This window comes from Jaculus jaculus, chromosome 18 (genome assembly GCF_020740685.1).
Source record: "Jaculus jaculus isolate mJacJac1 chromosome 18, mJacJac1.mat.Y.cur, whole genome shotgun sequence".
Lineage (NCBI taxonomy): Eukaryota > Metazoa > Chordata > Mammalia > Rodentia > Dipodidae > Jaculus > Jaculus jaculus.
In genome coordinates this window covers 51,102,350-51,129,712 of record NC_059119.1, presented here as the reverse complement: position 1 = coordinate 51,129,712, position 27,363 = coordinate 51,102,350, and the positions used below count along the sequence as shown (strand labels likewise).

Genomic DNA, 27,363 nt, shown 5'->3' with positions numbered 1-27,363 from the left:
CCACCTCTTCCACAATGGACCCTGAGCCTTGAAGGGTGTGAGATGTTTCGGTGCTGGACACTCCTCCATCCTTTCTTCTCAGCACTGTGTTGTCTTTCGGGTCATCCCAGTGGTCATCGCCATCTGAAAAGAGAAGCTTCTCTAGCCAGAAGTGAGAGTAGCATTAATATATGAGTGTGGAGACTGGAAGATGGCTTAGTGGTTAAGAGCCACGTTAGCCAGATGCCCAAGGGGGCGCACGCGTCTGGAGTTCGTTTGCAGTGGCTGGAAACCCTGGCGTGCATTCTCTCTCTCTCTCTTCGACCCTCTTTCTCTGTCAAATAAATAAACAAAAAATTTAAAAATTTTGAGTATGAGGAGAATCACTGTGAGTTCGAGGCCACCCTGAGACTCCATAGTGAATTCCAGGTCAGCCTGGGCTAGAGTGAGACCCTACCTCGAAAAAAATAAAAAATAAATAAATAAATAAATAAATAAATAAAATTAAAAAATAGGGCTGGAGAGATGGCTTAGTGGTTAAGCGCTTGCCTGTGAAGCCTAAGGACCCCAGTTCGAGGCTCGGTTCCCCAGGTCCCACGTTAGCCAGATGCACAAGGGGGCGCACGCGTCTGGAGTTCGTTTGCAGAGGCTGGAAGCCCTGGCGCGCCCATTCTCTCTCTCTCCCTCTATCTGTCTTTCTCTCTGTGTCTGTCGCTCTCAAATAAATAAATAAATAAATAAGTGTTCCATTCTAAAAAAAAAAAAAAATTAAAATAAAATAAAATAAAAAAATAAATTGAGTATGAACATTAAGTGTAGTGATTTCAGGGCAATTTGGTGAGAGTGATATATGCATTTATCCACACAAGAGCAGGCTTTATACCCCTAAGGCTCATGACCTCCCCTGCCAGAGGCTTTTGATTAGGTTTTCAGTACCAGGCACGTATTCCCTCACATAGAGTGGACTTTCAGTCCAATTACCCAGCTCACTTTTTATTTTAGTTTATTTATTTATTTGAGACAGGATTTCTCACTGGCCTGGAGCTCACAAGTCAGGTTAAACCAGCTAGCCATCAAACCCCAAGAATCTGCATATCTCTGCCTCCTCAGTCCTGGGATTAAAAGAGTGCTAATATACTCAGCTTTTTTTTTTTTCTTTTGAGGTACGGTCTCACTCTAACCCAGGCTGACCTGGAATTCACTATGGAGACTCGGGGTGGCATCAGACTTCTTGCAATCCGCCCACCTCTGCCTCCCGAGTGCTGGGATTAAAGGTGTGTGCCACGATGCCCTGCTTTTTTTTTTTTTTTAACGTGGGTTCTAGAGACCCAGCTGAGGTTCCCATGCTTGCACCCCAAACATTTTACTACCCAAGCACCCCTGGGTGACTTCTCTCACCTCTTCCTCAGTTACAAGCAAGCTGTCAGTCAGGTCTGCAAGGATTTGGGTGGTGGTCTTCCCTCACACTGTTTTCCGTAACTGCTTCCCCACTAGGACCGTCTCTGCCACACCCCCCAACCTTAACTGGAGTCCACTGTTCTGCCTCCTCCAGGTTGTCCTCCCAGGGGTTCATCTTCCAAAAGCAACACTTGGATTACATCACTCTGCTGCAAACTCTACACTGCTGATGGATGCCTCTCGGGCACCCCAGGATCTCCATTCTAGAACCCTGACGAGACAAAAGGGCAAACTGGTGCCCTGAAAGGAACCTAACCTTCAGATACAAAATGATGTCGGTTCAGGCTTTGATTACCCCTCTTCTAGCTGCACACTCTTTAGATTTATTTCCTCGGTCTGGAAAACAAGGACACTAATATCTGCCTTGGGCTGGAGAGGTAGCTTAGCTGTTAAGGCGTTGCCAAAGGACCCAGGTTCCATTCCCCAGGACCCACATAAGCCAGATGCACAAGGTGGTACACGCATCTGGAGTTTGTCTGCAGTGGCTGGAGGCCCTGGTGTGCCCATTCTCTCTATCTGCTTCTCTCTCTCTCTCTCTCAAATAAAATTAAATAAATAAAGTTAACTTTAAAAAAATCTTGCTGGAAAGAAGTGACTGGAGTACTGAGGAACATCTTGATCACACCTTCCAAGGCTCAGGGTCTAATGCGGAAGAGGTGGCAGAAAGAATGTAAGAGCCAAAGGAAGGGTAGGACTCATTACAACGTGCTCCCCCAAGACACAAAATGGCCTGCATATCCATGACCTCACCATGCCTGACGCTACCTGCATAAGACCTTCATAAGAGGAGGAAAAGATCATGACATCAAAATAAAAGAGAGACTGATTGAGATAGGGAGGGGATATGATGGAGAATGGAGTTTCAAAGGGGAAAATGGGGGAGGGGGGAGGGAGGGTATTACCATGGGATATTTTTTGTAATCATGGAAAATGTTAATAAAAATTGAGAAAAACAAAAGAAAACAAAATCTACCTCCTATTGTATTTCTAAGTCAGCACTTTGAAAGCTGGAATGGAGTTATAAATTGCGTGTAGGTTGCAACACCATCCCACAGGAACTTACAATGGGCAGTATTCAATTTCAGACCTGTCTGATTCAAAGCCTTAAGTAAGGCTGTCATCACTGTGGTTTTTACCCAGGCCGGTTAGGATCAGCACGCAACATGTTTTGAGGGCAAAGGAGGCATTCTACCCATCATTTATAGCATTGTTCTTAATTTCAAACAACTGACTTACAAATGACCCCTTGAAATATGTTATTGCAAGTAGAGAACTTCCTGAGCTATTTACTTTGAGAATTAAATTTCCCTTAGTGATTGATTTCCATCCTAACATCGCTGGTCAAAAGTAGTTTCCTGTAGCATTTTAATTTTGTTAAAGACTGCTATGAATTGCCTGTGGAGGAAAAGTATATAATTGTGATGGACACATGAAAATTATTAACTATAATCTCTATAATTTTCCTGGTATCTAGCAAATGTGGCAAAAACACAAGCACATAAAAAGAAACTTTAAAGTTTAGCTTTTGGTTTTTTTCAGGTAGGGTCTCACTCTAGTCCAGGCTGACCTAGAATTCACTATGGAGTCTCAGCCTGGCCTTGAACTCATGGCGATCCTCCTACCTCTGCCTCCTGAGTGCTGGGATTAAAGGTGTGCACCATCATGCCCGGCTAATGTGTTTTTTTTTGTTTTTTTTTTTTCCCACCTCATGGTTTAAGTTTTGAGTCAGCACTGGGAGGACTTAGCTTCACGGCCTCAGTGATTCTCTTCTCTCTGCCAGTCATGGATGGTGTCAGAATTAGCCAGGGTCAGTGTCCACTCATTCACTCATGCCCTGATGTGAGGCGTGACAGTGATCCATCTGCAGGACAGATTTCAGCTCTCACGGGGAATTTACACCACTAGGCTCAGCAGTTAAAAGTGCTTGTTTGTTCATTTGAGATTGACAGAGAGAGAGAGAGAAAGAGGCAGAAAGGGAGAGAGAGAGAGAGAATGGGTGCGCCAGGGCCTGCAAACGAACTCCAGACGCGTGCACCCCCTTGTGCATCTGGCTAATGTGGGTCCTGAGGAACTGAGCCTTGAACAGGGGTCCTTAGGCTTCACAGGCAAGCGCTTAACTGCTAAGCCATCTCTCCAGCTTGTTTGGAAGGCCAGCTAGCCCTGGTTCGATTCCACAGTATCCATGTAAAGACCAGCTGCACAAAGTGGTGGGCACATGTGTTTGCAGTTTGTTTACAGTGGCAAGAGGTCCTGGCATGCTCGTACTCTCCCTCTCCTGTAAATACATAAGTAAAAATACTTTAGAAAGAATTTATAGCTGGGCGTGGTGGTGCACGTCTTTAATCCCAGCACTTGGAAGGCAGAGGAAGGAGGATCGCCGTGAGTTTGAGGCCACCCTGAGACTACAGAGTGAATTCCAGGTCAGCCTGAGCTAGAGTGAGACCCTACCTTGAAAAACCAAAAAGAAAAAAAAAAAAAAAAGAATTTATAGCACTGCCAATTGCTTCTGAAGGCAGTAACTTTGGAAAGTCCTGAATTAGAAGATCAAAGTCATGCCAAAATTGGTAAACTAGTTATTAAAGAAGTATGATACACGTTTTGTTTTTGAGGCAGGGTCTCGCTCTAGCCTACGCTGAACTGGAGCTCACTCTAGCTCCAGACTGACATCGAACTCACGGCGATCCTCCTACCTCCACTTTTAGTGTGGGGCGACTAAAAGCCATATGTCACCACATCCAGCTAAGTATGATGTTAAAATATATTTTTATTTATTTACTTATTAGACAGAGAGAGGACAGAGAATTGGTGCTCCAGGGCCTCCAGCCACTGCAAATGGACTTTAGACACATGCACCACTTTCTGCATCTGGCTTACATGAGTTCTGAGGAATTGAACCTAGGTGGTCTCTCCAGCTCCCACCATGCCCAGTTTTATGGGGCTGTGGGGCTTCCTGCATTCCAGGCAAGCACTCTTAACAACTGAGCCTAGTCCAAGTTTACATTCCTACCTAACTCCTGGGGTATGCTACCTCTGCTGCATTCTAGGAGCGCTCTGTGGTATACAGTCTAGTAGTGAGATACTTATTGAATAATAATTCAGATAAAATTAAATAAACAAAAGCCGGGCGTGGTGGCGCATGCCTTCAATCCCAGCACTCGGGAGGCAGAGGTAGGAGGATCACCATGAGTTTGAGGCCACCCTGAGACTACATAGTGAATTCCAGGTCAGCCTAAGGTAGAGTGAGACCTCAAAAAACCACACACACACACACACACACACACACACACACAAAATTTTAAATAAATGAATCAAAAAAAATTCATGCTCCCATGAAGGAGAGTACAGATTGTCACGAAATGTTTTTTTTTTTTTTTTCAATTTGAAAACACAATGAGAACATTACCCAGCCTTCCTTGCAGTTAAATGTGGTCAAGTGATTTCTAGCCAGTGGAATGTGGACAAAATGTGATAAAGGACAAGAAAGAACCTTGTAGAACAACAAATCCAGGTGCCATGGAGTACAATGGGCAAAGAAATGTTTTTTTTTTTTTTAATTTTTTTTCCTGTTGATTTTTATGTATTTATTTGAGTGTGACAGAGAGAGAAAGAGACACAGAGAGAGAGAGAATGGGTGCGCCAGGGCTTCCAGCCACTGCTAACGAACTCCAGACGCGTGCGCCTGCGTGCGCCCACTTGTATCTGGCTAACGTGGGTTGTGGGGAATCGAACCTCGAACCGGGGTCCTTAGGCTTCACAGGCAAGCACTTAACCGCTAAGCCATCCCTCCAGCCCCAAAGAAATGTTTTGAAAACAAGATTCAAGCAAAGAATTTTCCCTACCCTTCATATAGTAGTACTAGCAATGCTGTGTAAATTTTGATTAATTCTTTTTCACAAGATCACATTTAAAAAAGGGGGGGGGCGGATGGAGAGATGCCTCAGCAGTTAAGGTGCTTGTCTGCAAAACCTAAGGACCTGAGTTTGATTCCCCAGTACCTACATAATGCCAGATGTACAAGGTGCTATATACATCTGGAGTTTGTTTGCAGTGGCTAGACGGCCTGGTGTGCCCATTCTCTCTCTCTGTCTCTCTCTCTATGTACCTCTTTCATTATCTCTCTAAAATAATTTTTTTTTTTAAAGAAGGAAAGAAACTGTATCAACCTTGGGGTTCTAGAATCGCCGTGGGAAAGTGACTGCTGTATCTCCCCCATTTCTCCGACTTTACTCTACTTGCCCTCTTTCTGAGAGGATGTATTGCAGCTTTCCTGAATTTTTTTTGTAAGATAAATAAATGTTTTGTTGGTTTCATTAGTTAAAATAAATCTGGAGTACTTTCATAAAAATGAAAGTAGCTAGGGCTGGAGAGATGGCTTAGCGGTTATGCGCTTGCCTGTGAAGCCTAAGGACCCCGGTTCGAGGCTCGGTTCCCCAGGTCCCACGTGAGCCAGATGCACAAGGGGGCGCACGCGTCTGGAGTTCGTTTGCAGAGGCTGGAAGCCCTGGCGCGCCCATTCTCTCTCTCTCCCTCAGATTATCTGTCTTTCTCTCTGTGTCTGTCGCTCTCAAATAAATAAATAAAAATTAAAAAAAAAAAAATGAAAGTAGCTAGGCCAGGCGTGGTGGCGCACGCCTTTAATCCCAGCACTCGGGAGGCAGGAGTAGGAGGATTCCCGTGAGTTCGAGGCCACCCTGAGACTCCATAGTGAATCCCAGGTCAGCCTGGGCTAGAGTGAGACCCTACCTCGAAAAACCAAAAAAAAAGAAAGTCGCTAAAATAGAGGTAGATTTCTCATGAAATTAACTAGTCTCAACTTCTCTCAGTCTGTAAGTCTGTCCATCTCTCTCTCTCTCTCTTTTAGCGCAGGCTGACCTGGAATTCATTTATGAGGATCCTCCTACCTCCGCCTCCTGAGCGCTGGGATCAAAGGCATGTGCCACCACGCCTAGCACTCTCTCTCTCTCTTTTTAAAATTTTATTTATTTAGTTATTTGATAGAAGGAGAGAGAGAGAAAAAGAGAGAGAGGGGGTCATATATAGAGAGAATGGACATGCCAGGGCCTCCAGCCACTGCCAGTGAACTCCAGACGCATGAGCCACTTGTGCATCTGACTTACATGGGTACTGGGGAATTGAACCTGGGTCCTTTGGCTTTTTGAGAAAGTCCCTTAATGGCTAAGCCATCTCTCCAGCCCCCTCTTGTGTTTTTTTTTTAAATTATTTATTTATTTATTTGAGAGCGACAGACACAGAGAGAAAGACAGATAGAGGGAGAGAGAGAGAATGGGCGCGCCAGGGCTTCCAGCCTCTGCAAACGAACTCCAGACGCGTGCGCCCCCTTGTGCATCTGGCTAACGTGGGACCTGGGGAACCGAGCCTCGAACTGGGGTCCTTAGGCTTCACAGGCAAGTGCTTAACCGCTAAGCCATCTCTCCAGCCCCTCTTGTTGTTTTTGATATAGCTCATACAGCCTAGGTTGGCTTCAAACTTGCTGTGTGGCTGAGAATGCCCTGGAACTCTTAATCTTCCAGCCTCTCAACTGCTGAGTTACAGGTTTGTGCTTTGCCAGTGTCCTGTGACCTGTGGCTTTGCTACACGTGTTTGGTAAAGTGTCTTTCCACTACCGTCTTCCTTTTGCCACCCAGTTCTTTGCATCGAGTGGTGTTGGAGTAGCTCAGCATATTTTGACTATCTGGCTGAGGCAAAGCTGAGTTAGGGGTACATTTGATTTCAGGCTTTGTGAGATATATTCGTATGATCTATGGTTAATTGTATTGAATTATTGCTGGCTTTTTTTTTTTTTTTTTTTTATTTTTAGAGTGCTCCTGTGGGCCACTGAGCTGACTCCGCTGGCATCCGGTCATTCCGTTTTAGGGGAGAGGTTCCAATGTGGCACAGACATATGGCTGGTACTGCCAGCATGTGAGAAGTGTGGGAGGAATAAGGATTGCAACATACAGTGCCAGAAGCTAATCCAGGGGAAAATTCTTGCAGTCATCAGATATGTACATTGTGAGTAGAGAATTTGGTTTTCATTGATGTCAAGCCAAAAACAGACATTGTTTCCTGTCAGAAACATACTCAATAATGCAGCGTGTATAATCTTAAACGCACCGTAAATTTCATCTCTCATCTTCTTAAAATGGGAATCGCATGAAATAAAAGCAAATAGAATGCCTTCAGTAATATATAGCCTTTATTATACGTGTGAAGTTTTATCTCAGTAAATAGTTAAAACATTGATCTACCATGCTAAAGACACACTGAATTATATTCCTATCCGTTCAATTAAAATGATTTGATTATTACTTTTTATTATCATTTAAAAAATTTCTTTTGTTTATTTGTGAGAGAGAGAGAGAGTGAAATAGGCAGGGAGAGAGAGAGAGAGAGAGAGAGAGAGAGAAAAGAATGGGCATGCCAGGGCCACTAGCCACTGCAAATGAACTCCAGATGCACGCACCTCCTCAAGCTTATGTGGGTGCTGGGGAATTTAACCTGGGTCCTTTGGCTTTCCAAGCAAGTATCTTAACCGCTAAGCCATCTCTCCAGCCCTATTTTATGATTTTTTAATCTTTTTGATTGTTTTTCAAGGCAGGGCCTCACTCTAGTCTGGGCTTACAGAACATGCTCTATAGTCCCAGGCTGGTCTTGAATTCATAGTGATCCTCCTACCCCAACCTCCCAAATGCTAAGACTAAAGGCTTACACCACCATGCCTGTCTTAAAAAATATTTTAAAAATAAACATCATATTTGTAACACTGATTTCATAAGGGGTGCTGTGACGTTGAAAGAGAATAAAGAACATGAAGCTTTATTCTGAATAAAAAACAAAAATTTATTTTGGGCACAAAACTTGTCACATAGCAGAATCATAATAAACGTGATCGATTTGAGAGACAAGTAAGCCTGGCATGGTGGCGCATGCCTTTAATCCCAGCACTTGGGAGGCAGTGGTAGGAGGATTGCCATGAGTTCAAGACCACCCCAAGAATGCAGAGTGAATTCCAGGTCAACCTGGGCTAGAGTGAAACCCTAGCTCAAAAAAAAAAAATAAAAAAATAAAAAAGAAGCAGAAGAAGAAAGCAATATCATATATATATATTTTTAATTTTTTGTTCATTTTTATTTATTTATTTGAGAGTGACAGAGAGAGAGAGAGAGAGAGAGAAAGAGACAGAGAGAGAGAGATTGAGAACGGGCGCGCCAGGGCTTCCAGCCGCTGTATACGAACTCCAGACGCGTGCGCCCCCTTGTGCATCTGGCTAATGTGGGTCCTGGGGAACTGAGCCTCGAACTGGGGTCCTCAGGCTTCACAGGCAAGCGCTTAACCGCTAAGCCATCTCTCCCGCCCTTAATATATATTTTTCTCTGCAAGGGGGGGCAGGGAAGATAAAGAGAGAATGCATTTGCCAGGGCTTCTTGTCGCTGCAAACAAACTCCCGACGCATGTGCCGCTTTGCTCATCTGGCTTTATGTGGGTACTAGAGAATTGAACTTGCACCATCAGGCTTTGCAAGCAAGGGCTTTTAACTGCTGAGCCACCTTCCCAGCCACAGGTAAGATTTACATTTCCAATAGCCTAACTTCAGTCTGTGAAACTTTCCAGAAATACTCTGTGGACTGATACTTATTCACTTTCTAACTCAGCTCTTTATTAGTGAATAAGCAACTTAGTTCCCAGGAACCTTACTCTAGTCTGCACAAACTATAGGAAAGTGGGCTGGAGAGAAGGCTTAGCAGTTAAGATGCTTGCCTGCAAAGCCTAAGGATCTAGGTTCGAAGCCCCAGTACTCACATAAGGCAGAGGCGCAGGTTGGCACATCCTTGGCGTGCCCATTCTTTCTATCTGCTTCTTTCTTTCTCTCAAATAAATAAATAAATAAACTACAGGTGTGGTGGTTTGATTCAGGGGTCCTCCATAAACTTAGGTGTGCTGAATGCTAGGTTCCCAGCTGATGGAGATTTGGGAATTAATGCCTCTTGCAAGCAGTGTATTGTTGGGGGCAGGCTAATAGGTATTTTAGCCCGTCCCCTTGCCAGTGTTTGGCACACTCTCCTGTTGCTGTTGTCCACCTGATGTTGGTCAGGAGGCAATGTCCACCTTCTGTTCATTTCATCATTTTCCCCTGCCATCATGGAGCTTCCCCTCGAGCCCGTAAGCCAAAATAAACCTTTTATCCCCACAAGCTGCTCTTGGTTGGGTGATTTCTGCCAGCAATGTGAACTTGACTGCAACAGTAATGTTGGCACCAATAGTGACATTGCTGTTAGACACCTGTGTGGCTTTGGCCTTTTGGAGCTGATTTTCAAGAGAAATGTGGAAGGACTTGAATCCTTGGCCTAAGAGAGACGCCTTGCAGCATGGTAATTACAGCTTGATGGACTATTCTGGGCAGAGCTGAAAGACCTGAGTGCAGTAAGAACTATGGGCTGCGAGGTTTGGCTTGTGAAGGTGAGAAAGAGCTTTAACTGGACTGGGCTAGAAGCAGTTTTGTGTGAGAGGCTTGCTGTCATGCCCATGTCTGGAGAACTTGTGCAGGGTTATTTTGTGTAGAAATGGACTGGTGTGATCAGAGGGATATGACACAGAAAAAAATGAAATCTTTGGGTTGAAACTTCTGCCTGTTCAGCTGCAATTGAGAGAGTACAACCTTTGAGATTGGGTCAGCTGACCTGCACTGGGGCAACAAGAATGTAGACTCTTTGGAAGGGGCCTGAGTGCTCAAGGAGTGTCCTGTTCTTCAAAGTCTGCTTTATTCCCCCCTGGATTAACAAATTGGCACCGTACCTGTTATTATGGAGTATAAGAAATACAAGAAAGAGAGGGTCATTGAATTTGCAACACAGTCTTGTGTTTTGGAAATGGCCATGGGCATTGTGAAGCAGGTTTGCTGGATGCCTGCATGGAGACCCGATAGAATCATGAGGAAGAATTGTGGGTTGCACTGGAGATCCAGTGGAGATGCCAGGATCATGAGATGGCTGCTAAGGAGAGCTGCTGGCCCCAGATGAAATTTCCCAGGACTGTGAGTAGCCTAGCTGGAGGGGTGGAATTGGAACTCCTGAGACTTGTTGCTAGCTAGAATTATTGGACTTGGAGATTTGTCACTGGCTAGAGTTGTTGGACTTGGAGCTACAGAGTTTGATGTTTGCCCTGGTTGTTTTAAATCTTGTATTGGTTGAGTATTTCTTTGCTATGCCCAGTGCCATCTTTTGCAGTGTGAAATGTTTATTCTGTGCCATTATGTTTTTTTTTTCTTTGAACATGAGGTAGCTTTTATTACTTTTTTTTTTTTTAAAAGAAAAAGTCTCAGCCGGGCGTGGTGGCACACGCCTTTAATCCCAGCACTCAGGAGGCAGAGGTAGGAGGATCACTGTGGGTTCGAGGCCACCCTGAGAATGCAGAGTGAATTCCAGGTCAGCCTGGGCTAAAACCAAAAAAAGAAAAAGTCTCAATATGGAGCCTAGGCTGGCTTTGACATTGATTCTCCTGCCTCGGCCTCCCAAGTGCAGGTATTCACAGGCATTCACCACCACCTCTGGCTTATTTAGTTCCTAATTCCTTCAGTCATTCCCTGTAATTTTCTTTACTACTCTCATTTCTAAGTGTTTGTGCTGCTGACACTATAATTAGTGGGAGTGTTTCATTGTCACAGATGCACTGAGGAGTCACCCAATAGCATCTCCACCAGCATTGTGTTCCCTTTGTATCGCCGCCCTTAGCTTACCTCTCATTATGTATGGGCATTCAATGATACTTTTGAACACCAATCAATTATCTGGTTTTTTTGTTTGTTTGTTTTGTTTTTTGAGGTAGGGTTGTACTCTGGCCCAGGCTGACCTGGAATTCACTCTGTATTCTCAGGGTGCCCTCGAACTCACTGTGATCCTCCTACCTCTGCCTCCCAGTACTGGGATTAAAGGTGTGCACCACCACATCTGGCCTCATTTTGGCTTTGTTTATCTTGATTGGTGAGATGAGTAACTCCCTGGGCTCCTGTACCCAGGCTATTGCCCCAAAAGTACAATAAGTAAGCATTAACTTGAAATGGAATAGAAATTGGACTTTTCTTTTTCAACCTCACAAGACCTGATGACCCCAAGAGCTTTAAATTTTTATAATTTTATTTATTTATTTATTTATTTGTGTTGGGGGGCACACCAGGGTCTCTTGCTACTGCAAGTGAATGCCTGTCTGGTTTTATGTGGCTGACTGGGAATAGAAACTGTTCCAGCAGGCTTTACAAACGAAATACTTTGACCACTTGGCTAGCCCCCTAAGTTATTATTTGTTTTCGAGGTAGGGTCTCACTCTAGCCCAGGCTGACCTGGAATTCACTCTGTATTCGCAGGGTGGCCTTGAACTCACGGTGATCCTCCTACCTCTGCCTCCGGAGTGCTGGGATTAAAAGGCGTGCGCCACCACGCCCGGCCCCCTGAGTTACTTTTTTTTTTCTCAATTTTTATTAACATTTTCCATGATTATAAAAAATATCCCATGGTAATACCCTCTCTCCTCCCCCACTTTCCCCTTTGAAATTCCATTCTCCATCATATCCCCTCCCCATCTCAATCATTGTACTTACATATATACAATACTAACCTATTAAGTACCCTCCTCCCTTCCTTTCTCTTCCCTTTATATCTCCTTTTTAACTTACTGGCCTCTGCTACTGAGTTTTTTTCCTTCTCACGCAGAAACCCAATCATCTGTAGTTAGGATCCACATATGAGGGAGAACATGTGGCACTTGGCTTTCTGGGCCTCAGTTACCTCACTTAGTATAATCCTTTCCAGATCCATCCATTTTTCTGCAAATTTCATAACTCCATTTTTCTTTACCACTGAGTAGAATTCCATTGTATAAATGTGCCATATCTTCATTATCCACTCATCAGTTGAGGAACATCTAGGCTGGTTCCATTTCCCAGCTATTATAAATTGAGCAGCAATAAACATGGTTGAGCATATACTTCTAAGGAAATGAGATGAGTCCTTAGGATATATGCCTAGGAGTGCTATAGCTGGGTCATCTGGTAGATCAGTCTTTAGCTGTTTTAGGAACCTCCACACTGATTTCCACAATGGCTGGACCAGATTGCATTCCCACCAGCAGTGTAGAAAGGTTCCTCTTTTTCCACATCCCCGCCAACATTTATGATCATTTGTTTTCATGATGGTGGCCAATCTGACAGGAGTGAGATGGAATCTCAATGTAGTTTTAATCTGCATTTCCCTGATGACTAGTGACGTAGAACATTTTTTCAGATGCTTATATGCCATTCGTATTTCTTCCTTGAGAACTCTCTATTTAGCTCCATAGCCCATTTTTTGATTGGCTTGTTTGATTCCTTATGAGTTAACTTTTTAAGTTCTTTGTATATCCTAGATATTAATCCTCTATCAGTTGTATACCTGGCGAAGATTTTTTCCCATTCTGTAGGTTGCCATTATGGTGTTTTATTTTTGGATAGTTTGGTATTATGGCTCAGTTAAAAGGTCTAGGACTATGGTAATGTTTGAATATCACTGGGATTGATAAAAACTATGGGGACTTTTAAAGTTGAATGAATGCATTGCATTTTACATCATGGATGGTTATCAGTTTATGGGGATCAGGGACGGAATGTGGTGGTTTGATTTAGGTGTCCCCCATAAACTTAGGTGTTCTGAATGTTAGGCTCCCAGCTGATGGAGATTTGGGAATTAATGCCTCCTGGAGGCAGTGTATTGTTTGGGGTGGGCTTGTGGGTGTTATAGCCAGTGTCCCCTTGCCAGTGTTTGGCACACTCTCCTGTTGCTATGGTCCACCTGATGTTGGTCAGGAGGTGATGTCCACCTTCTGCTCATTTCATCATTTCCCCCTGCCATTGTGGAGCTTCCCCTCGAGTCTGTAAGCCAAAATTAACCTCCCCCCACCCCAAGCTGCTCTTGGTTGGGTGATTTCTGCCAGCAACACGAACCTAACTGCAACAACAGGAAAGTACGGAAGGGAAATAGAATAAGGAGAGTGGGCAGAAAGATGGCCTTGCCCTTGACTTTGAAAATGAATTGACATGATGCCTAAATAAGTTAGGTGATTTTATGGAGCTAACCCTAGAATCCCTCGCTTGCTGTAGTTTCCCAGCGGGCAATTCTATGGTGTGCATAAAACAGCTCCCTTTGCGCCTTTGGTGGAAAGATCATCCAGGGGAGTAAGGAAGCCTGGGGTTTAGTTCGAGTTCCACCAAGCGCCATGACCTTGGGCAGGTCATGATCTTCCGAAGACCTAGTACCTTTCCTGTAAGGGTTAATAAGTCTGAGGTCCCAGCAGTCATTAGAGTCACAGAAACATGAGGTTTAGCACAGAGGAAATTCTTTTGGGTTGTAAATAACTTTCCAAACCACAACCTGATAAGGAGCCATGCAAACCTACCATCATCAAAGAACTAGTCAACAGTTAAGAGTCCAACCTGGGAGAAGTCAACAAAGAAAATGGCCCTGTTACACCCATTTCCCCCTCCCCCCCAATTCTCTGCCCTGCTGGTCTCTCCCTGTTAAAATCTCGCTCAGCTGCTTCTGAGCAAACCTGCGGATACGGCTGGCCGCCCTTCACTGTTTACTCGTTCCTTTTCCAATAAAGAACAGCCTGCTGTTGAGGTCATATATTCTTGTTCCCCGTCGCTCTAGTTGATTCAGCCCTGACTCTGAGCCAACACTTCCTCCTAAGAGTTTAAGATGAACTCCTGGGTCTCATCCGCCACTAAAATTCCTTGTTTGTGATCTGTCCTGGGGGACCCGCGGCTGTGGCAATAGTGAGCTCCAAGCTGGTGAAAAAGGCCTAGACCAAGGCTGGAGACATGGCTAAGTGGTTAAGGCACTTGTGTGAAAGTCAAAGGACCCAGGTTCGATTCCTCAGGACTCATATAAGCCATCTGCACAAGGTTGTGCATGCATCTGGAGGCCCTGGTGCACAGGGCTTCTCTCTCTGCTTCTTTCTGTCTCAAATAAATAAAATATTTGGAAAAAGACAAAAGGCCTTGTCCGTACTTACTCTTCTTCACCAACTAGAGAGGGGCACTCCCGTGATTGGAATGCCTGCTTCTCTCATTCATTTGCCTCTTTTTGTAAAAAAGGTATTTTATTTAAGAGAGTGAGGCACAGAGAAAGAGAACGGGCGTCCCAGGGCTTCCAGCCACTGCAAAGGAACTCCAGAGGACGCATGCACCACCTAGCCCATCTGGCTTACGTGGGTACTGGGGAATTGAACCAGGGTCCTTTGGCTTTGCAGGGAAAGTGCCTTAACTGGTGCAGCCTTCATTTTGCCTCTTTTATTTTACTTATTTGAGAGAGAAAGAAAGAGGCAAATGGAGAAAGGCAGAGAATGGGCACGCTAGGGCCTCCAGCCACTGCAAACACACTCCAGATGCATGTGCCACCTTGTACATCTGGCTTACATGGGTCCTGGAGAATCGAACTGGGATCCTTTAGCTTTGCAGGCAAACGCCTTAGTGGCTAAGCCATCTCTTCAGCCCCGTTTTGCCTCTTTTTAAGGTCCTTGTAGAATGACCATTGCCTTTCCATGGGTAGGACTCCAGATCTGGAATCCCCAGACGCTTGGGGGGAAGAGGGGCTGGGAGGGAGGGCTGAATGCAAGAATTCCACGCTGCAAGTCCTGGTGGAGCACACCCGGGAGGCAGACGTAGCAGGAGGGCTGTGAGATAAGAGGCCACACTGAGAATACATAGCGAGTTCCAGGTCAGCCTGAGCTAGAGTGAGATCCTACCTTGAAAAACAAACAAAAGCCTAAAAAAAAAAAGCCTGGCGTGGTGACGCACACCTTTAACCCCAACACTTGGGTTGGCAGCGGTAGGAGGATCGCCGTGAGTTCGAGGCCACCCTGACACTACAGAGTGACTTCCAGGTCGGCCTGAGCTAGAGTCAAACCCTACCTCAAAAAAGCAAAAAAAAAAAAAAAAAAAAAAAAAAAAAAAACCACACACAAAGAAATTTCCACGCTGCACCTGAGTATTTATCCTAAGCAGCAGACTAACCCCCGAGAACAGCAGGCACCGGAACCCGTGTCCCGGACCCCAGCGGGCAGCCGGGGCCTACCGCGCACGCGCAGTCAGCAGCAGCACCAAGCACCAGAATAGGCCCCGCCTCCTCCTCCTCCTCCGCGGCGTCACGTGGGGGGAGGGCGGAGTCGGAAGCGTGACGACGTGCGCGGGGGGCGGGGCGTGCGCAGGGGCCGGCGCTGTGCCTGCGCGCGGCGGCCGGGGGCGGGGCGCGGCGTGCGCGGGGGGCGGAGCCATGCCTGCGCGCGGCGGCCGGGGGCGGGGCGCGGCGTGCGCGGGGGGCGGAGCCATGCCTGCGCGCGGTCGTAGGGGGCGGGGCGCGGCGCGGCGCTCGCGGCTGCAGCCTGGGAGAGAAGAGCGAGACGAGAGAGAGAGAAAAAGAGACCAGAGAGGCCGGGCCGGCGGCGGGGCGGCTCGGAGCGGCGCGGCGGCTCTCATCCTGACGGGGAAGGTGTCCCGAGCGGCCGCGTCTCGGTGACTCGGGGGGTGGCGGGGGGGGGGGGGCTCCCCGCAGACGGACGGACGGACGGACGGAGGCGGCGCGTGGAGAACGAGAGGCTCGGGCTGCCCCGCGGGCGCGCTGAATGAAGTGCCCGCCGGCCCGCTGAGCGAGCCCCCGAGCCCGGCGCTTCCCCCTCGGCGGCCGCCCCCTGCCCCGCGCCCCATCCCCCCGCCGCCCCGGCAGACATGGACGGGTTCGCGGGCAGCCTCGGTGAGTACGGCCGGCCGCGCTCTCGCGCGCAGCCCGCGGGGAGTCCCCCCACCCCACCCCCGGGTGACCTCCCACGCCGCAGGCCCCGCTGGGTCTGTCCACCCGGGGGCCCCCCGGCGCCCCTCCCCACCTCCACCTCCACCCCGCACCCGGGCCCCTCCGCCAGCCCACCGCCCCCTCCCCCTGGTCTTCCCACAGCGGCAGCCCCCCTCCATTCCCTGTGCGGGCCCCTCCTCCAAAAGGTGGGGGTCCCCGTCCCCCTCGCACCTCACCCCCCATAGCTGGCACTTCGTTACCCTACCCCATAGACAGATGTTCGGCACTGTTCTCATCCCCCCCCACCCCGCACCGACCCCCTCTAGGGTTGGGGCACCCCCCCCACTTTCTTTAAATCCAGATTCCTTTTGGGGGTGCTACATTCTTCTCTCCGCTTGACCAGGCGCTCTGCTGGATTGGGACAATCTTTCTCCATAGAGGGGTTTTCTTGTTTTTAGTGTAGGAATCCTATCCCTCCCCCACTCCCCGGCCACCCCCCCCCCCCCACTTCTGGACAGGGCACCCCTCCTGAAGTCTTCACCTTAAATTTGGAGACGTGTTTTATTTTAAGTATTCACCTCACTCACGGACAATTTTCCCTCCACTGCCTCCACATCGCGGGGAAGACACTGGAGCCCACAAGCATCATTTCTTTAATACAGGAAAAGAACTGTGTGTCTATACTGGGGACTTTTAAGAGTAAAAATAAGTGTTTTTTTTTTTTTTTTTTATTGGCCATCAGCATGAATACTGGAGAGAACCAGTAGCCCTATGAATCCATAGGAAAGGGGGCCTCAAATAGAGAAAGGATTTTCCATTTTTGGAATATGTTGTCTTTGTGGAATGGGGAGCAAGGGGATGGAGCCTTTATTCAGTTTGCTAAAGTAAGGTTTCAGTGTTACCTTTGACTCGAATATACGTGGTAAGTTTTGTAACTGACTATAACCTGTGTCTGGAATTACTATTCTTCGAGGCCAGTGGAATCTGGTTACTGTAAAGATTGAGCTCAACTTTTATGGTGAGAGAAAGTTTTGCTTTGGCTGATATGGCAGTTATATGATACCTGCTGCTGGATTTGATTTGTGTTTTGAGTATTTTATGCAGAGGTAGTTCGTTCTCAGATGCCTTTCTTTTGTATTTCTTTTTTTAAACCCACTTGGTTTTTTAAAAAAATATTTTACTTGAGAGACAGAAAGAGAACAGACGTGCCAGGGCCTCTAGCCACTGCAAACGAACTCCAGATGCATGTGCCTCCTTGTGCATCCAGTTTTCGTGGGTACTGGGGAACTGAACCTGTGTCCTTAGGCCTGGCAGGCAAGCTCCTTAACCTCCAAGCCATCTCTACAGCCCCTCTTTTGTATTTCTTGATAATAAGTGTTTAGTTGATTAACAAGGATCATGGATCAGTAAACGATCTGGCCGTATTTTAATCTGTCCACACAAGGTTGGGATTATGGATTTTAAAAATCTAAAGTAGGGGCTGGAGAGATGGTGTAGCAGTTAAGGCACTTGCTTGTGAAGCTTAAGGGCCTAGGTTCGATTCCCCCAGTACCCACGTAAGCCAGATGCACATGGTGACGCAGGCATCTGGAGTTCATCTGCAGTGGTTAGAAGCCCTGGTGCATCCATTCTCTCTCTCCCCTCCCCCCTGAAATAAATTTAAAAAATTAAAATTAAAGTTAAAAAAAAAGTAAGTGGAAGAGCAGTGGGTTCATTCTTGTACTTAACTAGGAAGACCCATCATTTTGGTCCCTCCATTCTCTGGAAGAAAAAAAAAAAAATCAATGTTAGTAGAATGCTTGGAGAATGTAAATCCTAAAATAGGAAGCAACTCAGTGTTACTCTTTCCTCCCCAAAGGCACCTGTTGTCCATTATCTAACCTTAGATGTCTTATAATTCCTTACATAGTGAAGTTATTTCACTCTTGGGCTCGTTTTAGAGAGGCGTCAACTTTTCATTGGTTCTTTTTTAGCTTCATGCCTGGGTTTATTCAGTAGTTCATTTTGGGAATTTGTTCTGTATGTCCACTAAAGTGGTGACCATATGCTTTGCAACAATTAGCTATCTTTCAGGGCTTGGTGGCTGTAATAATCTTGGTATTCTAAAGTCCCTGCTTATTTGTGCTGGTTCTCAGGAATTCTAAAGGACTTGCAGAAACTTCTTAGGCAGTGTTTTGAAAGTATTTTTTCACTAAGTGGAGCATTTAAGTTTATTTTGAAAGTGTATCTGCCTCGTTAAGTAACTTTATCTCTTTGTAACCAATTCAGGAGAAATTCCAGGCTGAAAAAGTTACAATTAAAAAAAAAATCTCATTTTTATAGAGCATTAAAGTTGACCTTAATGTTGGATTTGTTTTTTGTTTTGTGTTTTCGAGGTTGGGTCTCATGTTAGCTCAGGCTGACCTGGAACTCACTCTGTAGTCCCAGGCTGGCCTCGAACCCATAGTGATCCTTCTATTTCTGCCTCCCAGTACTGGGATTAAAGGCGTGTACCAACAAACTTGGCTAATACTGGATTTTTAAAATTAATTCATTTGATGGCCCCTTTTGGGTGATAGGTGATAAGACGGTTCTTTTTACTTGGTGCTGATCAGGAACTGGAGAGAGATGTCTGTCTCTAGAGAGGAACCTGTGTCGCCTGAGGGAAGGAAATGGCTCCTGGCAGCGTTCTGAAGCTGCTCTTGAGCAGCTCTGCTTTCTCTTTCTGTCTGTCCCCTTCCTTGTGAGAGTAAAACTAGGCCCCATCTTAATTGAAACCTTCAAGGGTTGGGAGTGGGGGAGGGGCAGGGCTGGTATACTTTACTGGTAGACTTTAAGAGATGCCCTGATTCGCCTTTGCCAAATTGCTTGTTTCTGCTCCCTGCGGTTCATTAGTCTGGAGCTTAGAGTTACATTGATCTTTATTTCATCACGAGAGCCATTAATACAAAGGCAAGTACTCGTACGCTAGTAGATGCTTAAAACTGTGTGTGTGTGTGTGTGTGTGTGTGTGTGTACACGAAACAAGAATTCAAAACATGTAAAGTTCTTCTGGGGTAATCACTATTGGAAGCATTTTATTCCCGAGAAAGTGTGTGTGTCTGTCTCCTTTTGCGTGAGTTCTTGGGAGATTGTGAAAAAGCGACGTTTTCATAAGCAGGAAAGTTTAGTGCTTTATCAACAGAATGATTCTAGAAGAGCTGATTATTTAAGGGAATCGTGTGTGGTGAATCATCTTTTGTAAAGTGGAAGGACTGAAAATTCTAATTGTGCCTTTGGTCTGAGTGGTTAGATAGGGAAAACACTGTATTATGTGCATTTTCTAAGATACCTAGTGACAATGGTGGTTTTTGGAACTGGCCACTTTACAAATGCCACTTTGAAGTTGTATACTTCTTGTGTTACATAAAAGCAAATAAAGGATCTTTTTAATCTATGCAGCAGGCAACTAGCTAATGAACTCCTGGACAGCTTGGTTGGCAGGTGTTTGTACTCTGGAATTTCCCTCAGGTATGTTTGAGTGCATAAATCAGGGTAATTAAAAAGGCAGCACTTTGGAAACTTTTTTTTTTACATCACCTTTTGTTATTTTGATGTGTTGCCTCCAAATCACAGTATGCGTATACATACATACATACAGCTTGTCTACACAGTATCTATTTTCAGGTCTATGTGCAAAATAGGGAGACTCAATATAACTTTCTGATAACTTGTAAGATAGGGATTGGGTACATTTTTATTCTTGTCTTAACTTTTTTTTTTTTTATTTTGAGGTAGGGTCTTACTAAGTAGTCCAGGCTGATCTTGGATTTGCAGAGGTTTTCTGCCTCAGCCTTCCAAGTACTGGCATTGCAAACTTGAGGCATCTTGATGCCCTGGAAGATGCCTTTAATCCCAGCACTTGGGAGGCAGAGGTAGGATGTTCACCATGACTTGGAACTACAGAGTGAACTCCAGGTCTGGTTGGGCTAAGGTAAGAACTTACCTCAAAAAAACAACAAAAATTCTATTTATTTACTTGAGGGAGAGAGAGTGATACAGTGTGGGTGCTCCAGGACCTCATGCCACTACAAACAGATTCCAGTTGCTTGCACCACTTTATGCACCTGGCTTTACCTGTGTACCAGGGAAGTGAACCCATGGTGGTCAAGCTTTGCAAGCAATGCCTTTACCCTCTATACCTTCTCCAGCCCCCAAATATTATTTATTTATCTACTTGAGAGAGAAGCAGAGAGAAAGAGTATGGAGTCACCAGGACCTCCTGCCACTTCAAGCAAATTCCAAGGTCCATGCACCACTTTGTGCTTCTGGCTTTGTGTGGGTACTGGGCAATCAAACCTGGGATGGCAGGCTTTGCAATGATTTTGTTTGTTTGTTTGTTTTATGTTTGTTTATTTGAAAGTGACAGGCAGAGAAAGAGGCAGAGAGAGAGTGAGAGAGAATGGGCACGCCAGGGCCTCCAGCCACTGCAAACGAACTCCAGACGCATGTGCCCCCTTGTGCATCTGGCTAATGTGGGTCCTGGGGAATCTAGCCTTGAACCAGGGTCCTTAGGCTTCACAGGCAAGCGCTTAAGGCTAAGCCATCTCTCCAGCCCTGCAGTGATTTTTAATGAATAACATTAAATCTAAAATACCTAAGTCTGAACACTTTCTCCATAAGCCAGCTGCTTTTCCTTTCACAATGATTCATCACTAACTTTTCTTAGTCAGCTTTTCTGGAATCATTGTGTCGTTAAAGCACTCAATCTCTGCTTATAAAAAGTGCTAATCAGGGCTGGGGAAATGGCTTAGCAGTTAAGGCGTTTGCCTGTGAAGCCTAAGGACCATGGTTTGATTCCCCAGGATACATGTAAGCCAGATGCACAAGGGGGCGCATGCGTCTGGAATTCATTTGCAGTGGCTAGAGGCTCTGGTGTGCTCATTCTCTTTATCTCTATCTGCCCCTTTCTTTCTCTCTAGAACAAATAAATAAATACATATTAAAAAAATGCTAATCAGACTGTTGTTGATGACTAAAGTTTAGGTAAAAATAACTTCTGAATTATGTGCACTTTACATTTAATAGAAATTAAAGCTATATGCATTGGTTTTTGAAATCATAGACCAGCCAGCATGTTAGGTGATGGGCCATTTTATAAATGTCACAATGTAGCCTGGTGTGGTGGTACACACCTTTAATACCAACACTTGGGAGGCAGAGGTAGGAGAACTGTGAGTTCCAAGCCACATTGAGACTACCATATGAATTCCAGGTAATCTCCTATCTTGGAAAAACAAAACAAAAAAGTCACAATGAAGTTATATAATATATTACTTTTTCAAACTTAAAATATTTTGTTACTTAGCTTTGAAATCTCAGGACAGTGTTATAATTCCTTGCATTTTTTCTTAACTACATGTAATGGTTTGATTCAGGTGTCCCCCATAAACTTAGGTGTTCTGAATGCTAGGTTCCAAGCTGATGGAGATTTCAGAATTAATGCTTCCTGGAGGCAGTGTATTGTTGGTGGCGGGCTTATGGCTATTATAGACAGCTTCCCCTTCCCTTTGGTACTCTGTCTTGTTGCTATTGTCCACCTTATGTTGACCAGGGGGTGATGTCCACTCTCTGCACATGTCATTATTTTCCCTTGCCATCATGGAGCTTCCCCCTCGAGCCTGTAACCCAAAATAAACCCTTTTTCCCACAAGCTACTCCTGGTTGGTTGATTTCTACCAGCAGTGTGAACCTGACTGCAACAGTAAAGTGGTACCAAGGAATGGGATTGCTGTTAGACACCTGACTGTGGCTTTGACCTTTTGGAGCTGATTTTCAAGGGGGATGTGGAAGAATTTGAAACCTTGGCCTAAGAGATGCCTTGCAGTGCTGTAAGTACAGCTTGATGGACTATTCTGGACAGAGCTGAAAGACATGAAGGCAGTAAGAACTATGGACTATGAGGTTTGGCTTATGAAGATGAGAAAGAGCTTTGCTTGGACTGAGCTAGAAGCAGTTTGTGTGAGAGACTTGCTGTTATGCCTGTGTCCTGAGAAGTGCATGGGTGCATTGCTTAGAAATGGACTGGTGTGAGCAGAAGGATATGGCACAGAAATGAAATCTTTGGGCTGAAACTTCTGCCTGTTTAGCTGCAATGAGACAGTACAACCTTTGAGATTGGGCCAGCTGACCTGCACTGGGGCAACAGGAAGAATATAGACTCTTGTAGGGTCCTGAGTGCTCAAGGAGTGACTTCAAAGTCTGCTTTATTCCCCCCTGGATTAACAAATTGGCACCCTACCTGGTATTACAGAGTATAAGAAATGCAGGAAAGACCCAGCACTCAGGAGGCAGAGGTAGGAGGATTACCATGAGTTCGAGGCCACCCTGAGACTCCATAGTGAATTCCAGGTCAGCCTGGGCTATAGTGAGACGAAACCTCAAAAAACCAAAAAAGAAAAAAAAAAAAGAAAAAAGAAATGCAGGAAAGAGATAGTCATTGAATTTACAACACGGTCTTATGTTTTGGAAATGGCATGGGCTGTGTGAAGCAGGTATGCTGGATGCCTGCGTGGAGACCCAATGCCATCTTTTGCAGTGTGAGTGTTTATTTTGTGCCATTATGGGTTTTTGGTATTACAGTTCAGTTAAAAGACTTTGGACTGTGGGGATGTATGAACATCATTGGGATTGATAAAAACTATGGGGACTTTTAAAGTTGGACTGAATACATTGCATTTTACACCATGTATGGTCATCAGTTTATGGGGGCCAGGGGTGGAATGTGGTGGTTTGATTCAGGTGTCCCCTGTAAATGTCCCTTGTAATCTTAGGTGTTCTGAATGCCAGTTCCCAGCTGGTGGAGATTTGGGAATTAACTCCTCCTGGAGGGAGTGTGTTGTTGGGGGCGGGCTTGTGGGTGTTATGCTCATTGTCCCCTTGCCAGTGTTTCACACACTTTCCTGTTGCTCTTGTCCATTTGACGTTGGCCAGGGGGTGATGTCCACCCTCTGCTCATGCCATCGTTGAAACTATAACAGTTCAGACAGGAATCAATAGATGCTAAACCTAAAAGGGAATTTGATGAAGAGCTGGATTCGTACCTGCTCTTAAATTTCTCTTCATTGTTTGCTTTTTTAGTTCTAAGCGGAAAAATAATCGTTGTATACAGCAATGAAGTCAGGCAACACGGAGTGCGTGACCAAATAAAAAGTGAACCGTGTGCCTCTGGATGTGACGCCTTGAAAGAACACGTCACTGAGGTTGTTTTCTTGGTACGAATGTGTAGTCTGAATCCAATCAGGAAGAAACTTTGGACTCCGAATGGGAAACCTCTTACTTTTGTCATATTAACTATAGACACCTCTGTGGAAGTGGTCCAGATTACAGGAGACTAAAGAAACTTGGCAACTACTAAGTCATGTTTTAGAGGGAAAAACAAACAAGGGATGGTGGTGGCTTGATGCAGGTGTCCGGTAAGCTTACGTGCGCTGAGCACTCCGTCCTCACTGGTGGGAATTGAGCCTTGCTGGAGGCAGGGTGCCGTTGGAGCAGGTCTGCGGATGTTACAGCCAGCTTCCCCTTGCCAGTGTTTGGCACACTCTCCTGCTACTCTTGTCTACCTATGCTGGTCCACCGTTTGCTCATGCCACTGTTTGCCCCTGCCATTATGGAGCTTCCCTGAATCTGAAAGCCATAGTAAACCCTTTCCTCCCACAAGCTGCTGTTGGTCAGGTGTTTTCTGCCAGCAACGCAAAGCTGACTGTAACGGGAATATTATCAGTTCCCCTGGAAGAAATTGGAATATATGTGATAGATGAGAGAAAAGTATTACAGCAAGCAAGGCATGGTGGTGCACGCCTTTAATCCTAGCACTCAGGAGGCCTAGGTAGGAGGATCATCATGAGTTTGCCTCCACCCTGCGACTACATAGTAAACTCCAAGTCAGCCTGGGCTGGAGCAAGACCCTACCTCGAAAAACAAACAAAAAATGAGATCAGTACTCAGTTAAACTGAAGTTGATATCTATCCTAAATTATGTATAAAGGTATTGTAAAAAATAAAATTTAGGCCAGGCATGGTCTTGCATGCCTTTAATCCCAGCACTCAGGAAGCAGGAGTAGGAGAATCACTGAGTTTGAGGCTAGCCTGAGAGTACACAGTGAGTTCCAGGTTAGCCTGGGCTAGAGGAGACCCTACCTTGAACCTCCCCCCAAAAAATTATTATTAGAGCAGAGAGTATGTGTGTATGGGTGCACCAGGGCCACTTGTCATTGCAAATGAGCTACAGATGCATGCACAGCTGTTGAGTGCATCTGGCTTTACATGAGTACTGGGGAATTAAATCCAGGCTGGCGTGCTTTGCAAGGCTGAGCTAACTCCCTAGTCCCATTTTGTTACTACTTATTTTTAGTTTTCAAGGTAGGGTCTCACTCTAGCCCAGGCTGACCTGGAATTCACTACGAAGTCTCAGGGTGGCCTTGAACTCACAGCAATCCTCCTACCTCTGCCTCCAGAGTGCTGGGATTAAAGGCGTGTGCCACCATGCCCAGATGTTATTTTTAATTTTATTTATTTGTGAGCAGAGGGAGATAGAAGAGAGGCGGATGGAGAGAGAATAGTCACGTCACGCCCCGTAGCTGTGGCAAACAAACTAGATCCATGAACCACACTGTGCGTCTGGGGAATTGAACCAGGGTTGTTAGCTTTGCTGGCAAGCACTTTAACCGCTGGGCCATCTCTCCAGCCCTGTTTTGTTATTTGTGAAGTAGGGTCTTCTTGAACTCATGGTGATACTCCTACCTCAGCCTCCTGAGAGCCAAGATTAAAGTTATGTACCACTGGGCCTGCCGAGCATTTTTCTTTAAATGCAAAGTGTGTGTGTATATGTGCCGTGGCATCGCGCACACTCCCACAGGCCAGAGTGGGATGTCCGGTGTCGGGCTGCATTGCTCTTCCACCAGAGTCCTGTTTTTGACCTGGAGTCTCTTCATTGGTTTCAGAGTCTTTGAAGATTATTGGGTCTCTGCTCCCAAGAGTGTATCACCCACATGTGGTCTCACCCAATGGTTTGTGTGGGTTCTGAAGAAATGAACTCTGGTGTCTTGGGCCCGCAGGGCTTTGTGCCTGCACAGGAAGCACGCGCAAGTGCTGAGCCACCTCTCCAGCACATTTTAAAAACATAATTTTATTTACTTATTGGCAAACAGAGGAGAGAAAGACAGAGAATGAATGGATGAATATGGATATGCAAGGGCATCTTACCACTGCAAACTCCAGATGCATGTGTCTCTTTTTTAAAAAATCTTACTAACATTTTCCATGATTATAAAAAAATATCCCATGGTAATTCCCCCCCCCCACACTTTCCGCATGTGTCTCTTTGTACATCTGGCTTTACATGGGTATTAGGAATTGAACCCAGGCTGTCAGGCTTTGCAGGCAAATGCCTTTAACCACCGAGCCATCTCTAGCCCACTTCTGAGAAGTTTATTTACATGTGTGTCTGTATGTGTGCTCCGGTCTCAATCTGTAAACCAATGTTAATCAGTCTTAACATGGGTGCTTAGGCTTTGCAAGCAAGAGCCATCTCCCCGGTCCTAAGAGTATCATCATTGTCAGGAAAGACATTACATGGTTAGGGGAAGGTGGTCAGGTATGTATAACTTAACTGCTGTGCTTGGTTTATTTACTTATTTTGGAGGCTAGGTCTCCTCATGTTGTAGCCAGAGTGACTGCGCTCACAGTGACCCTCTTCACTTACAGTCCTGAGTGCCAGGATTGTCGGCATGCTGTGCCCAGCTTTATGGAGAGAAGGTCTCACCAAAATGGACAGTTTTAGTAGGTGAGCTTCGTAAGAGCTGTGTGTGTGCTCTTTTTTAAAAAATTGTTTATCTGGGGGCGGGGGTGAGAAGTGGCGGGAGAGAATGGCCACAGCACGGCCTCTAGCCACTGCAAACAAACTCTAAACGTATGTGCCACTTTGTGCGTCTGGCTTACGTGGGTCCTGGGGGGATTGGACCGTGGTCTTTTGATTTTGTAAGCAGGCATCTTAACCACTAAGCCATCCCTCCAGCCCTACCCGTATGCTCTTGTACCGTTGCTCTTAAAGCTTTTCTGCAGTGTGTGCACACGTGCCAGGGTCTCTTGCTGCTGCCAATGAACACCATATGCTTGTGCCACTTTTTGCATCTGGCTTTATGTGCGGGTGGCTGGGGAATTAAACCTGGGCTGGCAGGTTTTGTAAGGCAGGGCCAGACCCTCCAATATAGAGTTAGAAAAATGAACTTTGTATCTTACTCCATAGGACAGTATTTTAAAGGTACGAAACTGTCCTGTCTCAGACAATCTCAGGGTTAGCACTCGAGATAAAATGGCTCAGAGTAGCTGCTGGCTGTGGGGCGCAAGGACGCGCGTTCTCTAGTGGCGTAGCCGCGGGTTAGTGGCCTGCATTCAGTCACGTAACTCCCTAGCGTGTCGTGCAATTCTGACCTAACCCAGTGGTTAACATAAGTAAGAAAGAAGTAGGGAGAGGATTAGTTGGGAAGAAGGTGTTTAATGGGAGGGGAAAGGGATAAAGAGGGTAATAAGGGGGCTGGAGAGATGGCTCAGCAATTAAGGCACTTGCCTGTGAAGCCTAAAGACCCGGGTTAAGTTCCCCAGTACCCACATAAAGCCAAATGTACAAAGTGGCACATGTATCTGGAATTCCTTTGCAGTGGCGTGGAGGCCCTGGCATGTACAGTCTTTCCCTTTCCCCTCCTCTTCTTTCCTTCCTTGTAAATAAATATTTGAAAAAGATGGTAATGGGATGTGTATTACATGCATGTGTGAACTTGTCAAAAATAAAATTGGCCTTGAGTATTTAATTTGGTTGGTTGGTTGGTTTGTTTGTTTTTGTTTTTTCGAGGTAGGGTCTCACTCTGGCCCAGACTGACCTGGAATTCACTATGTAGTGTCAGGGTGTCCTCAAATTCTCTGCAGGGTGTCCTCAAATTCTCTGCAGTCCTCCTACGTCTGCCTTCCGAGTGCTGGGATTAAAGGTGTGCGGCACCACACTTGACTTCTAATTTTTTTTTTCCAGGTAGGGTCTCTCTCTGTAGCCCAGGCTGACCTGGAATTCACCATGTAGTGCCAGGCTGGCCTTGAACTCATGACG

At 45.7% G+C, this 27,363-nt stretch overlaps 1 protein-coding gene across 2 annotated transcripts in view; it reads left to right on the top strand.

The window, feature by feature from the left end:
• Window positions 1-16,096: 16,096 nt before the first annotated feature.
• Eml4 (EMAP like 4) overlaps window positions 16,097-27,363 on the top strand; it is a 133,846-nt gene continuing 122,579 nt past the window's right edge. For both annotated transcript variants that reach the window (XM_045137313.1, XM_045137312.1), the window contains exon 1: window positions 16,097-16,211. In XM_045137313.1, coding sequence (XP_044993248.1) covers window positions 16,187-16,211 — 25 coding nt within the window. In that variant the 5' untranslated portion in view covers window positions 16,097-16,186. The remainder of the gene's footprint in view (window positions 16,212-27,363) is intronic.